At 54.3% G+C, this 13,670-nt stretch overlaps 2 protein-coding genes across 36 annotated transcripts in view; one reads left to right on the top strand and one right to left on the bottom strand.

The window, feature by feature from the left end:
* Positions 1 to 11,584, top strand: part of PGS1 (phosphatidylglycerophosphate synthase 1) — a 49,297-nt gene extending 37,713 nt beyond the window's left edge. For 3 of the 35 annotated variants that reach the window (XR_012426265.1, XR_006693330.3, XR_012426253.1), the window contains exons 8-10: positions 1,986 to 2,134; positions 6,615 to 6,792; positions 11,039 to 11,584. Coding sequence is in view for 16 of the 35 variants with exons in the window: in XM_045376575.3 (XP_045232510.2) it covers positions 1,986 to 2,134; positions 3,479 to 3,647; positions 6,615 to 6,744; positions 10,950 to 10,968 (467 nt within the window). In the remaining 19 variants the exon portion in view is untranslated. Of the gene's footprint in view, positions 1 to 1,985; positions 2,135 to 3,478; positions 3,648 to 4,195; positions 4,430 to 6,614; positions 6,798 to 10,949 lie in introns of all 35 variants that reach the window. The other 32 variants (XM_074020714.1, XM_005585132.5, XM_074020705.1 and 29 more) reach the window with 20 other exon arrangements.
* Positions 9,288 to 13,670, bottom strand: part of DNAH17 (dynein axonemal heavy chain 17) — a 171,464-nt gene continuing 167,081 nt past the window's right edge. The window contains exons 79-81 of the mRNA XM_045376584.3: positions 13,387 to 13,530; positions 12,262 to 12,487; positions 9,288 to 11,131 (exon numbers count right to left, since the gene is read on the bottom strand). Coding sequence (XP_045232519.2) covers positions 10,884 to 11,131; positions 12,262 to 12,487; positions 13,387 to 13,530 — 618 coding nt within the window. The 3' untranslated portion in view covers positions 9,288 to 10,883. The remainder of the gene's footprint in view (positions 11,132 to 12,261; positions 12,488 to 13,386; positions 13,531 to 13,670) is intronic.

Raw genomic sequence — 13,670 nt, forward strand, 5'->3', positions numbered from 1 at the left:
GGGTCACGAGTGCTGTTCTGCTTGGACCAACCTGGGCAGTGTGAGCCATCTAGATCAGAGCTGCCAGGGGAAGGGGGCAGCCTGCCCACACCTGTGGTCCTGTGAATGGCCTGCATGGCCAGTGGCCCAGCGGGGCGGTCCTGTTTATGGTGCGAGGCACACAGGCCAGCAAGTGGCTTTGATGTGGCCCTTGGAGGGGTGGAGACAAGCCCATTACAGGAACAAGCGCAGGGCCTCGTCACCTCTTACCCAAGATATTCTTGGAAATGCTCTTGCTCTAAGTGAAGATTAGGAAACCGTTTGCTATTTTAGGAGCCTGGTGTGTGTTACGTACTGTGTTGACTCGACCATGACGATTGTGTGGGTCCTTTGAAAGGGGCGTGTCAGTGGGGGAGACCTCAACACCCCATGGGGAGGGGCAACTCTGGGATGCTGGGATTAGTGCAGGGCACCCTAGAGGAACCCGGGGCCACCTGCTCACCCTCATTCATACCTGCTCAGTCTCATTACCTTCTCACCCCCACTCACACCTGCTCACACCACTTAAATCTGCTTGCTCCTGCTCACACCCGCTCACCCCTGCTCACACCCGCTCACCCCTGCTCACCCCTGGTCTTTACCCCCTCACCCCTGCTGACATGCGCTCACCCCTGCTCACACCCGCTCACCCCTGTTCATTACCTGCTCACCCTCACTACCTTCTCACCCCCACTCACACTTGCTTACACTGACATCAGGCAGGAGTTTCTGGGAGAAGCGTTCTTAGTGCCGGTGGAGGGCAGCACCTGAGGCCGAGCCTGGGTGCCCTGTGGGAGGAAGGGCGTCTCAGGCAGCACTTGTCCTTGGGATGCTAGGTCTTGGTAACAGCCTTTTTAGAATTAGTTCTGATGGGGGCTGGGCTGTGGGAATCCGCCCTGGACCTTGGGAAGGTGTGGAATGGGCCACAGAACTGTGCCTGTCATCATCTCAGGTAACATGTTAGTATTCTGAGTACGCCTGTGGCCTTGTTACAGAAATGTCCCTGTAGCGTGGCTCCCCCTGCCACACGGTGTACCCTGTGCCCTGCTTTTTCTCCAGCTGTAATACTGACTGGCTCATTTCCCAGCAAAAAGGGGATATTGTTCTCTGGGTGTGACAGAAATTTACAGGGCCCTTTAGCTTTCTCCTTCATTGCCTTGTCCAGCCAGGAAGTCCCTGGGCCCTGTGGGCAGTGATGGCAGAGGTCTCGGGCCTGGACCCCCTTTGTCCTCACAGGGTTTTGGTGCATCAGCAACTTGAAATAGGGAGGCTGGGTCTGGGAGACTCGAATGTCCCTCAGTCAGAAGGGCACAGACAGCCTACCCAGGACCTATGGTGAGGCAGCCAGCCTTCAAGGCAGACCTGTTCTTACCAGCCACCCCGCGTGACAACCCCACATCTGCTGGCTTGGGTCGCGTGGTTGTCCTTCACTGTCTGCCCTGTTGCGCACTGAGGTGGCTGCTTCTGAGAAGTACGTGTGAGGATTCTCAGTGCTCACAGGAAGGGATGGCCAGTGCGGGTTCTGAGCTTAGCAGGTAGTGTCAGCAGGTGTGGATGTGCAGAGGCGGTTCAGAGTGGGGTTCGAGGCCCTGAGCTCTCTGGGGAGAGGCTCAGTGGGCATCTGGGCAGGGGTATATGAGAGCAGTCCTGCAGGCGGCGTCACCATGTTCCCCTGGGAAAGCCTGCTTCTCGTCCTGCTTGGGACACAAGGCCACGGTGTGAGTGGTGGAAGCAAAGACTAGCAGTTGAGCTGAGACTGCGCCCCGGTCCTGGGTTCCTGCTTCCTGCCGCGCCGGGGTGGGGGGGAAGAGCGAGTCCTGGTGTGGCCTGTCCGCCGCTCTGCAGCCGCCCCTCATGTCCAGGCACCCAGAGCGGGCTGCCTTTCTCTTAGATTGCAGCAGCGTGTGGAGAGGACTTTGGCAGATGCTGTGCTCATTTCCTGTCTGCACGTTTCCTTTTCCCCGCAGGCCTCTGGCTGTACCTGGCAGGGAGCAGCCTGCCCTGTCTCACGCTGATTGGCTCTCCTAATTTTGGGTACAGGTCAGTTCACCGGGACCTGGAGGCCCAGATTGCGATCGTGACAGAGAACGAGGCCCTGCAGCAGCAGCTTCACCAGGTTGGTCATGGCAAATGGGATTTCCCAGGGTGCTGAGGGTGTGGCTGGGGTCCAGGCTCACCCGTGCTGTGGGGCTGCCCTGAGAGCTGTTTCCTGAGGCAACGAGTGAGACTCAGAGCAGAGCAGGAAAGACTCCGGGTCTCCAAGAGTGCAGTGATGGGTGCTGAGCCTCGGAAGATCGTGCCTGTGACTTCCCAGACGCTTCGCACCCCACATCCTGGAGACTTTTTCTTTCTCTGCACTAGAGGAGGCCACCATTTTCTCCCTGGGACCTTTCCCTTTTAAGAAAAAGGGTCAGCTCTTCAAAGGTTCAGCATTGGAGCTGGGCGCGGGGGCGCACGCCTGGAATCCCAGCACTTGGGGAGGTCGAGGCGGGTGGATCGTCTGAGGTCAGGAGTTCAAGACCAGCCTGGCCAACATGGTGAACCGTCACCTTTACTAAAAATGCAAGAAAGTAGCTGGGCATGGTGGCAGGTGCCTGTAATCCCAGCTACTCGGGAGGCTGAGACGGGAGAATCGCTTGAACCTAGGAAGCAGAGGTTGCAGTGAGCTGAGGTCGTGCCATTGCACTCCAGCCTGGGCAACGAGTGAAACTCCATCTCAAAAAATAAAGGGTTCAGCAGTGGTTTCGGCCCTCTGTTGTATAATATTAGCGTATTTTCTCTTTAAGGAGATAAAAGAAGGTTACCAGGAGCTGGTGAATGCTTCTGGATGACCCTCTATTTGATGGCCTGTGACATGTGGATAGACTTTTGAAATGGGAGCACATTATTACCCTTTTATCTGAGACCTTGATGGTGCCTTGGGCTCATGAATTTGTGATCTTTGCAATAACCCTTTTCCATGGAAGGCACCAACTTCCCTTTTCCATTCCTGGGGATGCAGATAACACGACCACAGGCCAGAGCCCAGCAGCGTCGGACGGTAACTCTGTGAAGCTTTTATGCTCCAGGGTTTGGGAATAACTGTTGCAAAATTGTCAGAGCCTTTGTTGATGGACGAGGAAATAGTCACTGCTGTGTTCCCTGGGATCTGTCCTCCTGCAGCCTGGGAATCTTGTCAGTGACCGATTGGGGCCTTGGTGCCAGGAAAGGCTTCATGACCACGACAGGCGCAAGAGGAAGTGACAGCGGTCAGTCATGCTCTGGGTGGGCCAGTGGGGTAATGGGTTTGCTCGGGTTTCTTCCTACAGTGAGGTTTACAGCAAATGACTGAGGAAGCCCCCACAAGCTGAGAGATTCCAGTAATAGGGTGACAAGCTGGCCTTGGAGCCAGGCTAGTGGGAAAGACCTGAGCCGGCAGCTTTCCACAGCGGGCTTTCCTGGACTTCTGCTTCGGTTCCAGGGGCTGTTCGCAGAGACTTCCACTGCAGCTCTGCGCCAGGGCGGTGGAGAGTCCTTGGTGACTGGCCAGGGCCCAGGATGCGTTCTGCATGGGTCTGAGTTGATGGGGGAGCAAGTCCTCCAGGCCTGCGCTGGGGTCCTGGCACTGACTGTCCTCCCCCACTGTCCTGGTAAGAGCATTGAACCCACATCCTGGATCTTGAGAAAAGCTGGGGCCGCTTGTGGTTAGGAGCTGCTTTCTCAAATGACATATTTAGGATATTTTCTTTTTCTTCCCAAACCTGAGTCCCAGGGGCTTTTGCCTGTGGGAGGGTGGTAGCTCTGCTACTGTAGTTATTCCGTTCTTTAGGGATAGACTGATTTCTCTGCCTGTGAAACGCAGAAATATGTTTCCAGATAATTCCACCTATGCTTATATACTGGGACGGCAGCTGCTCTCCTGGGCCCTGCAGTGCCCGGTCCCTAGATACCAAATCCTGCTGGGACTGCCCAGCCTCCAGCCTCCCCACAACCCAGAAAGTCCCTAAAGCCCCAGCCACCACAGGCTCCCTGCTCTCCGAAGCTGTCTCTGGAGCTCTCCTTGGGAATTCAGGGAAGGGCCCTCCTATTCAAGTCACATTGGGCACTAGGAACGGGGAGATATTTTTATCAGAATCTGAAGTCCCTCCCTCCACTTAGTACATACAATAAACACTGAAAGCTTCCTGGTTTTGTTCAGGGAACACAGTTTACCACTTGTGACCCAAGAAAGACTCCCTCGAACAGCGTGGTAACCTCGTCAGCTGACTTCCTTCTCCATCCCTGTTGTGGAGTCTGTGAGGAAACCTAAGTGTTTCTGGGAATTTCTTTGCAATCTTGGCTGGGTGTGCATTTGAAGACATAAAGCTGGGGCCAGGTCTGTGGAGACTCCTGCACACCAGCCCCCGGAGACCAGAGCTGGCTCTTCCATCAGGCACGTCCAGCCAGGGATTGGGACCTCAGCAGCAATTAGGAAGCCCCATGTCTGTGACACGTGGGGCTGCGGGGCTGCTCAGTTGGGAGTGTGGCATGGACCGGTGGATGGGACCCACTGAGCCTGGGACGGGGGCAGGGGGACGGGGGCAGGGGGAAATGAAGCTGGGGCCTGGCTTTGCCCAGCTCTTGATGGGAAAAGCCAAGGCTACATTCTGTAGGGTTCTGGAGTGTGGGGTGTCCCCTTCCTGTCACCCCTGGGGTAGAGGAGTTGCCAGGGCTCACTCCCGGTCTCCTGAGCAGGGAGGGTGCTGCTTTGAGTGGCACAGGCCACCGCTCCTGCTGTCCTGTGGTTGGCACTGTGCTTCTGTGGTCATCACCCGTGGTCCTCACGACAGGGTGGGTGTAGGTGTGGCCCGGACGTTACCGAGGAGAGCGCTGGAGACTCAGTGGAGGAGAGAGGGCTAGAGTCGCGGTGTGACCGTGTGAGCGCTGCCAGGTGCCCCACTGAGGAGGGAGCATTTGGAGGGTAGACTCTTACGAGAGAAGCTTCTCAAAGATCCCGAACACCATTTCAGGCAAAGCATATATAATTTTTTTTTTTTTTAATGGAGTCTTGCTCTGTCGCCCAGGCTGGAGTGCAGTGGTGCGATCTCAGCTCACTACAACCTCCGCCTCCCCGGTTCAAGTGAATCTCCTGCCTCAGCCTCCCGAGTAGCTGGGATTACAGGTGCACACCACCACGCCTGGCTAATGTTTGTATTTTTAGTAGAGATGGGGTTTCATCATGTTGGCCAGGCTGGTTTCGAACTCCTGACCTCAAGTGATCCACCCGCCTTGGCCTCCCAAAGTGCTGGGATTACAGGCATGAGCCATCACGCCCGGCCACATACATAAATGTTTTTAAACCTGTTTTAAAATATGAAATTAACAATTCACTATAAAAATTAAGAAAAGCGGAAATAAACCATTTCATGCAGGGAAAACCACTGAAGCAAGCCATTGTGGTGACTGGCTGCCTGCCTTCTGCGTACAGCACACAGAGAGGCAGAGCGTTAAGCATCAGATGACGATTCTGTTGTGGACATGTATTTCGTGTCCAGCTTCCTCTGCCTGCCAATTCTGGGCACTTTCCCATATGGTTAGGTAAACGTTCTTCTCATGGCAAAAACTGGTGTGTCGTACGAGTTGTTAGTAAGTTCGTGGTGAATGCTGGTTTGTCATATGAGTTGTTAGTAAGTTGGCTGTTGGACATTTAGGTGGTTTCCAGTTTTTCCCTGTTATAAATATTATGATAAATATCTGTATATAAAAATCTTAGTGCATAGTGATTTTCTTGTGGTAAACTCTTGTAAAGGGAGCTTTTTAAGATGCTTGATTCTTGTTGCCAGAGCTCACTCTAGAAGACGACTTGTCCCCCTTTCCCTCAGCACTAAGCATTCATCAGCGTGGAGGATAATGACATCACAAAACAGCTTTGTGCCAGTTTGATAGAAGAAAAACTGTCTCGTTTAAAAAATACCTCATTTTAATTTGCATTACCTCATTTAGTGAGGGTGAACATTTAAACTATTTTTCCCACCAGTTATATTTCTTCAACTGTAAATTGAAGAAATTTAAGAGTCCTTTACATGTCTTGGTCTTAAAAGCCTTTTGGTTTGTGTTTTTGAGACAAGGTCTCACTTTGCCACCCAGGCTGGAATGCAGCGGCACCATCACGGCTCACTGCAGCTTTGACCTCCTAGGCGGAAGCCATTGCCTGCCTCCGCCTCCCAAGCTGCTGGGACTACAGGCGCCCACCACCATACCCAGCTAATGTTTTAGATGTTTTCATACAGACGATGTGTTCCCTGTGTTGCCCAGGGTGGCCTCAAACTCCTCAGCTCAAGTGATCCTCCTGCCTCGGCCTCCAAAAGTGTTGGGATTCTAGGCTTGAGCCACTGTGCCCGGCCCTTAGAAGTCTTCAGGAACACGGCTTCTTAGCTTTTCTGAGGAATGTTTCACAGTGCAACTTGTAGGGCCTGGCCTTGCCTGCCACCAGAGCGCCCTGGGAATCTCGGGGCCAGGCAGACATGGGAAGTCAGGGTTTTCCAGGCTGGCCTGAGGGGCTGGGCTAGGGCCAGCCGGCCATGTGGTGCGGTGCTGGAGGGGACTCCTCACTGTTCCTGTCTGTCCCTCTTCCTCAGGAGCAAGAGCAGCTCTACCTGAGGTCAGGGGTGGTGTCCTCTGCCACCTTCGAGCAGCCGAGTCGCCAGGTGAAGCTGTGGGTGAAGATGGTGACTCCACTGATCAAGAACTTCTTCTGAGGACAGACAGGTGCTGTCTCTAGCATCGTCTCAGCACGGTTTGCCCGGGAGTTCACAGGTGGGGCAGGTGGTCGTTCTGACTCAACCAGAGCTCCCGGAGGACTCTCTGATCCCTTTCTCAGTTAAACACAGAGCAGCATCTTCAGGGGTGTGGCAACTGTCCTCCAAGTTAGAAGCAGAATGCTAAATTAGGCAGTCTGTTGACTTTCCATCAGGTACCCACTCCACTAAGTCTCAAGATGCCTGTGTTGGGGTCGGCAGTGGGCAACGCCTTCTGCTCTCCCTTCCCAGGGGGTCCTAAAGAGGCCCTGGGGCAAGGGCTCAGGGATGAGGGGGCAGAAAGGCAGATGGAGCCCCTCCAAGCTGATCATGCTGGTGCAGGAGATGTAGACGTGGGAGGAGGAGAGCACGGTTGCTCGTGAGAGTGGCTCTGGCTTGCTGTCCTGGCTAGCTGCAGCCTGCAGGGTGGGGCGTCGGTGGAGCCAGATCTCGGGCTGCTGCCTGGACGCCTCGCTGACATCCCTGTGCTGCGGTTACAGAGATGCGCCCTTCTAGACTCTGGAAGTTGAGTATCAGGACCCTCTCTGCCCACCCAGGAGGGGCCTGCCGCTTCACCAGAGGCACCAGTAGGGTCCCAGTCACCTGAGGTACCCCTGGACTGTCTTGACGCCTAGAGGTCCAGGCAGGGGGTGGCTGCCGTTAAAGGTGGGGTCTTTGCTGGGTGGCCCTCTGTGTCCTGGATTCCTCCGGGCCTGGACAGCACTTCACGTGGGGTCAGGCTCCCGAGGCCGCTGCGGCCCCTGCTCTTTGGGTCTGGATGTTGGGGGTAGCTCTGTTGCTTTGGATGGTTGGGCCTTCGGATGGTGGCTTGTGGGGAGGGATGGTGAGGAGTCCAAGAGGAGCCAGGGCCCTGTGGCCGGCGCATGCGCCAGTGCTGGCGTCTCATGTGTGCAGCATGGGCTCCCTTAGCGCCTGCCACCTTAGTTCTCGGCTAAATCTCATTTTTAAAAAATGTAGTTTATCTTGCAACTTCTCCTAGTTATTTTAATTACTTTTAATTTTATTGGAATAATATGTGCAAATGTAGAGAGTAAAACAATACCGCGGCCATTTCCTGCCCTCCCCTCAGGCAGCCACTTTGGCTTCTTTCTTCTGATATGCACACGTGTCTGTATTTCTAAATAACGTGCATATCCTGTTATCTTCCCCCAAAATATATACTTAACCAAAAAAGCACCAGTGTCACTCCTAAAACAAAAATTACCAAGAATGTCTTAGTGTCATCAAATACCTAAATGGTGTTCAGAATTCCAGTTGCCTTAAAATTAATTTTTTCGATTGACTTGAAGTTAAGGACTATACCTTGTGATTGTTTTTGCCCTAGCAATTTATTTTTTGAAGAATGAACTTTGTGTTGGATCTACTTAAAACGTTTTTGTGTCACCTAGTAGCAGGCGATTTTGAATCCACATCATGTGTGTTTATAAAGCCAGCTCTCCACATCCCCCAGTGTCTCCAGGAGCAGCTTTCGTAACCTCACTGCCTGATCTCTTTATCTTGAGGTGCTTGACCCTTGCACAGAGAGAAGCTTCCTGGGCTGCAGGGCATGGCAGCCTTTCCTTTCCTGGAGTGAGATTAGATTTAGTCCCTGTACTTTGCCTCTCTAGAAGTAGCTTCTTGCCTTTCCCTCCCGAGGGCTGGCAGCAGTCACTGTCACCCTTCATGGGGTCTGGTTCATGGGCTCACCTGGTCTTAGACAAGGGCAGCTGCAGTCCCCGCACCAGGCAGAACTGCAGTTTGAGTGGCTGGGGATAGATGGAGTGGCGGCCTGGCCACACTGCCCTGGGCAGCAGCACATCAGTTAACAGTTTGCCTTCAAACTAGTCATTACTCTGTCTTGTGGGACAATTAGACTAGAGGAGCCAAAGGAATGTGCAGGGGCAGTGGGTTTCTGTTTGGAGAGTGGCTTTCGGTAAACAGAGTTCGCATTCCTCCAGATTCTGTGGGACCAGAGTAAACATCATTGTGCCACAGCCCGGCTGAAGCCATCTGCAGTGCTGTTCCCGCAGCGCACCGCTGCTCCCTCTGTCTCGGCTAATGGCCTTCAAGGCTGTCCTAGGCAGGTTCTCCCCGAGGAGCTCCCCAGACCAAGGCTCCCTAACTCTGCAAAGCAACCAGAGCAACAGAGAACAGCGGGTGGTCGCCGCCGCAGTCCTCCCGGCGTTCTAGGTGCATGGGGCTGTTGTGCTCCAGTCCCTGTGTTCTGTCGCTGGAGTGCAGCTTAAGTGCTAATCATCTCTTGGAAAGTTTAGAGATAATTTTGTCAACTACCCACGATATATATGTGTGGAATAGATTACTCTTATTTCATGATTTAAAGGCAAAATGGAAAAACTTCACATTTTGTGGTTATTACCAGGGACTGAAGTGAGTTGCTTGGTGGCCCCTGGCAGCTTTATCTCCCCTGGTCACCTGAAGGGCTGCAGTGACCCCTCCTGGCCAGCAGAGGTATTGGCCCAGCCAGGCTGGGGGAGGCTGAAACTGCCTCCTCTGCAGCCCCAAAGGGGCTGGATTCCTTCCTTGGGTGCCAGGAAGGGAGGATTTGAGGGATGTTTTTCTTCTCCCTCCGATAGCCCTACTGGGCCCTGAGATTGTTGTGAATCATTACCCTCAGAATTTGAATTTTCTAGATGCTTCTTAACCCATGATTTAGGTGAGTAAACTTGGAAAAATGTTTTTGCAAAACTTGATGATCAAGCTGAACTTAGACATTCCCAGTGGGTGTGTTTGCAACCCTTTTGAGACAGGGTCTATTCTGTCACCCAGGCTGGAGTGCAGTAGCATGATCATGGCTTGCTGCATACTTGACCTCATGGGCTCAAGCGACCCTCCTGCCTCAGCCTCCTGACTAGCTGGGACTACAGGCACATACAACATTCCCGGCTCATTTTTTGTATTTTTGGCAGAGATGGTTTTGCCATGTTGCCCAGGCTCAAGTAATCCCGCCATCCTGGGATTAGAGGTGTGAACTGCTGCACCAGCCTGCTTTGAAGCCTAAGAAACTTCGAGGGCCGGGCGCAGTAGTTCACACTTGTAATCCCAGCACTTTGGGAGGCCAAGGTCAGTGAATCACCTGAGGTCAGGAGTTTGAGACCAGCCTGGCCACCATGGTGAAACCCTGTCTCTACTAAAAATACAAAAATTAGCTGGGTGTGGTGGTAGGTGCCTGTAGTCCCAGCTACTTGGGAGGTTGAGGCAGGAGAATCGCTTGAGCCCAGGAGGTGGAGGTTGCAGTGAGCCAAGATTGCATCATTGCATTCCAGCCTGGGCGACAAGAGTGAAACTCTGTCTCAAAAAAAAAAAAAAAATGTTGAGGACCCTGTCTTGGTCCCCCTGGGATCTATCTTTTCTGGCGTTTACAGCTGCCTCCCCTCATCCCCCAGGTTGCTAGTTAATCCTCTCCCCTTGTGCCTGCACCCTGCTGCCGTAGCCAGCCTGGCCACCTCACTGCCGTGTCCTGCATCAGCACAGCCGCAGAGCCCCACACGTCCGGGGCTGGCTTGTGGGAACGGCTTGTTCTTCTAGACTCTGGGGGCGGGGGCTTGGGTGTGTTTCCTTACTTGTAAAAGGTCCTGTTGTTTTTGGGAGCGGGGAGTAATGGCAGATGAGACGTTGTGTGGAGGCGGCAGCTTCTGTTACGGGGTAACGCCCTGTCCCCTCATTGGCAGGTGGTTTGCATGTAGCATCAGGCCGGAGGGTGTGAGTGCCAAGCCTTCACCCCACATGCTGCTCGTGTTAAAAACAAACCCCACTGACCCCCCCCCCCCGCCCCCAGGAAGTCAGGATTTAGGGTTTGCTTCCTGGAATGCTTGCCTTTGGCTGCTGGGAATTGGGGCCTTTCCCCAAAGCCTGAGCCAGGCCCTACGGTGGCCATCAGGTACAGAATGGAGTCAGATGGGCACAACTGAATGGCTCCACTGGTTTTAATCTGCCCCACCTCTTCCATGCCAACCTCCACCCTCTGGTTAGTTCACCTTGATTATTTAAGAGAACAAAAGCAACCACCAGTTCCTGTAAATAATAAGTCACAGGTGAAGGGCTGAGTCGTGGTCCAGCCCCGGGGAGCGTGGGCCGTGAGGCGGGGGTGAGCTAAACCTGCAGCAGCAGCGCCACGGCTGCCAGGACCCACTTCGCTGCCTTCTCCTTGGTCTTCAGGTTAAAAGTCCAGACGTAGGTGGGGCCGCGGATGCGTGTTTTGTACACGGGACACTCATAGATGTTCTTGGTCTCCATGCGGTCCACAGGAATGGCCTTGATGAAGATGACAGGCATGGCTGGGGTCAGCTCCTTCAGCCGCGCTTCTGCGATGACTCCGGTCTGGGTGTCCCAGCGAGCCCCTGCGGGGACAGTATGGCTGAGGGCCGGGTGTGCTGCCAGTAAGTAAGGGAGGGGTCCTCCCTTTGCAGAGATGGGCTCCACCCCAAAAGGCTTCAGGCCAGGTGCCACAGCAGGAAGCAGAGGCCTTCGTAGGTGATGGCGTGCATGTTGTAACTACCCCGTCTCGCTGGGCACAAGGAACCGCTCAGCTAAAGCCCTCGGGTTCCATCCGTTTAAATCTGTGGCGTTTTCAGAGCCTCATCTGTCAGCCTTAATGTCAGTGGCAGGAAATCATAACTCCAGCTAACAATTAAAGTTCCCTGATTCTTTATGTGTGATGTCTGCTCTATGTGTACATACAGCTATGTATATAAATATTATTTGCCTTCAACCAGACTATTATTTCTACTCGCCCTGTTTAATGATGTTTCTGTTTCCTGTCTGAAATCTCAGAATAAACATGGAGAGCTCGTCTTGGTTGTGTAGGAAATGGGGCGCCTGAGCCAGTGCCAGCCCAGCCCTGCCACCCCACAGGTAACAGGGTGATGTCAGCTGTTGAAGGGGACAGGCATGTGGTGGTGGCATTGCTGCTCAACTCAGAGGCGGGCTGAGGAGAGGGCCGGCCTCGTCCTGTCTGACCTCTTCTGTGTAGCAGGATAGGGGTGATGTGGGGGTAGATTTCTAACAGGTGCGCCAGCCTCTTTTCCCTTGAACCCTGTGCTCCAGGAGCCGCAGCAGCTGGGGATCGGGTGGGACTGGGCCAGCCGGCCTGCCCTGGAGTCTCAGCGCAGCCACAAAACGCACTTCGGTCCTGGGCTCACTGCTCCATGCCGGGGAAAGCCTGAGCTTTTCAGCGCTTCTCATCAGGTCGGAGCCGCTCTCACACAAGCTCTGCTGTTTTCACTAAAACACAGACCAAGTGACTGGGGCGTTTTTGGTCTCCTCCAGACCGCTGCACATTCCCTGAATCCTCTCAACCCTCTCTAGGGTCAGTGTGGCTCTGACCTGCAGGCTGATGCCCCCTGAGAGCACCTCTCTCCTGCCTGTCCCCACAGCTCTTGAACAGCCTGTCTTTGCCAAGAGCTAGTTTTATCTTGTCTTGGCAAGTAGCACTGGCTCTGGAAGCTTCTGCAGACAGAACCCTCCTTACCTTCCATGAAGAGTCCATACACATAGGAGCCCTCTCGGGGGGGAGCGGTCATGTCCTCTCGGTTTTTCTTGGTCACCTCCACAGACAGACACATCTTGTCCAGGGGCCACTCGTTCTTTCTGGCCATGGACTGCATGATGGCCGTGAGGAACGACTGGGGGTTGAAGAAGCCAGCCAGCCACACGGTGGTGGGCAGGGCAAAGTCTGTTGTCCAGGCCTCGAGTTCCTGCAAGGACACACGAGCCACTGAGAGGAGAGGGCACAGGATGACATGGGAACGACAGGGCCTTGGCCGTTCTGAGCAGGGTTCATGCCAGAACCTTCCATGGGCTACTCAGCAAGCTAGAAGTGCTGGACAGAGTAGGGGCCATGGAGCCCAGCCACCTGCCGTGACGCAACTTTGGTGTCTGCCTGTTTTTTTTTTTTTTTTTTTTTTTTGAGACGGAGTTCGCTCTGTCACCCAGGCTGGAGTGCAGTGGCACAATCTTGGCTCACCACAACCTCCACCTCCTGGGTTCGAGCGATTCTTCTGCCTCAGCCTCCTAAGTAGCTGAGATTACAGGTGCAGGCCATCATGCTTGGCTTATTTTTGTATTTTTAGTAGAGACGGGGTTTCGCCATGTTGGCCAGGCTGGTCTCGAACTCCTGGTCTCAAGTGATCCCCCTGCCTTGATCTCCCAAAGTACTGGGATTACAGGCATGAGGCACCACGTCCAGCTGTTATCTGCTCCATTTTAAACAAGGGAACAGGTAGAGAAGGGTCAGGAAGGGAATGGCTACCCGTTTGTGGATAATTTAGGAGCCCAGAGAGGCTCTTGCCTTCACTGCCTCGCTCCTTACAGCGGGCAGCTTACCCTTTGAGGGTCGCTCGAGGAAGAGCTGATGGAAGCTGCTCTCTGTGGCCTGGCTTGTTTTCCTCCTTTGGGAGGAAGTGGCTGCACTGTCAGGGCGTGGGAGGGGATGGGTGGGGTGTGGGCTAGGCCCTTCTGGCCCTGGTCTGATGGAGGACAGGCCCCCAGGAGCCTCCTGGCCATGCTCCTGCAGGCTCTAGGGTGTGGGGTGTGCCGAGCCCTGGGCACTCAGTCCCTGAGTCTTAGGAAGCCTCTCAGAGAAAACGGCACTCACCCTGATGCGGAGCAGCAGGTCTGCGTACCAGGCCGCCAGGCCCATCATGGAGGGGTAGGCCCGGGCCACCCATGTATCAGGCACGGTGTCATAGAAGAGAGCCGTGGACAGATCTTCCATGTCGGTCGTGATGGTCAGTTCTCCCTAGGAGACACACAGACGGAGCCCTGGGTTGGGGCCCGGGAGAGTTCCAGCCCCAGTGCACGTCACGAGTTGTCAACACAGTGTGGTTTTGTGCTGCGCCTCTCGAGATACCCTGCATCAGGGCCGCGCAAGCGCTTCCT

Source organism: Macaca fascicularis, chromosome 16 (genome assembly GCF_037993035.2).
Source record: "Macaca fascicularis isolate 582-1 chromosome 16, T2T-MFA8v1.1".
NCBI lineage: Eukaryota > Metazoa > Chordata > Mammalia > Primates > Cercopithecidae > Macaca > Macaca fascicularis.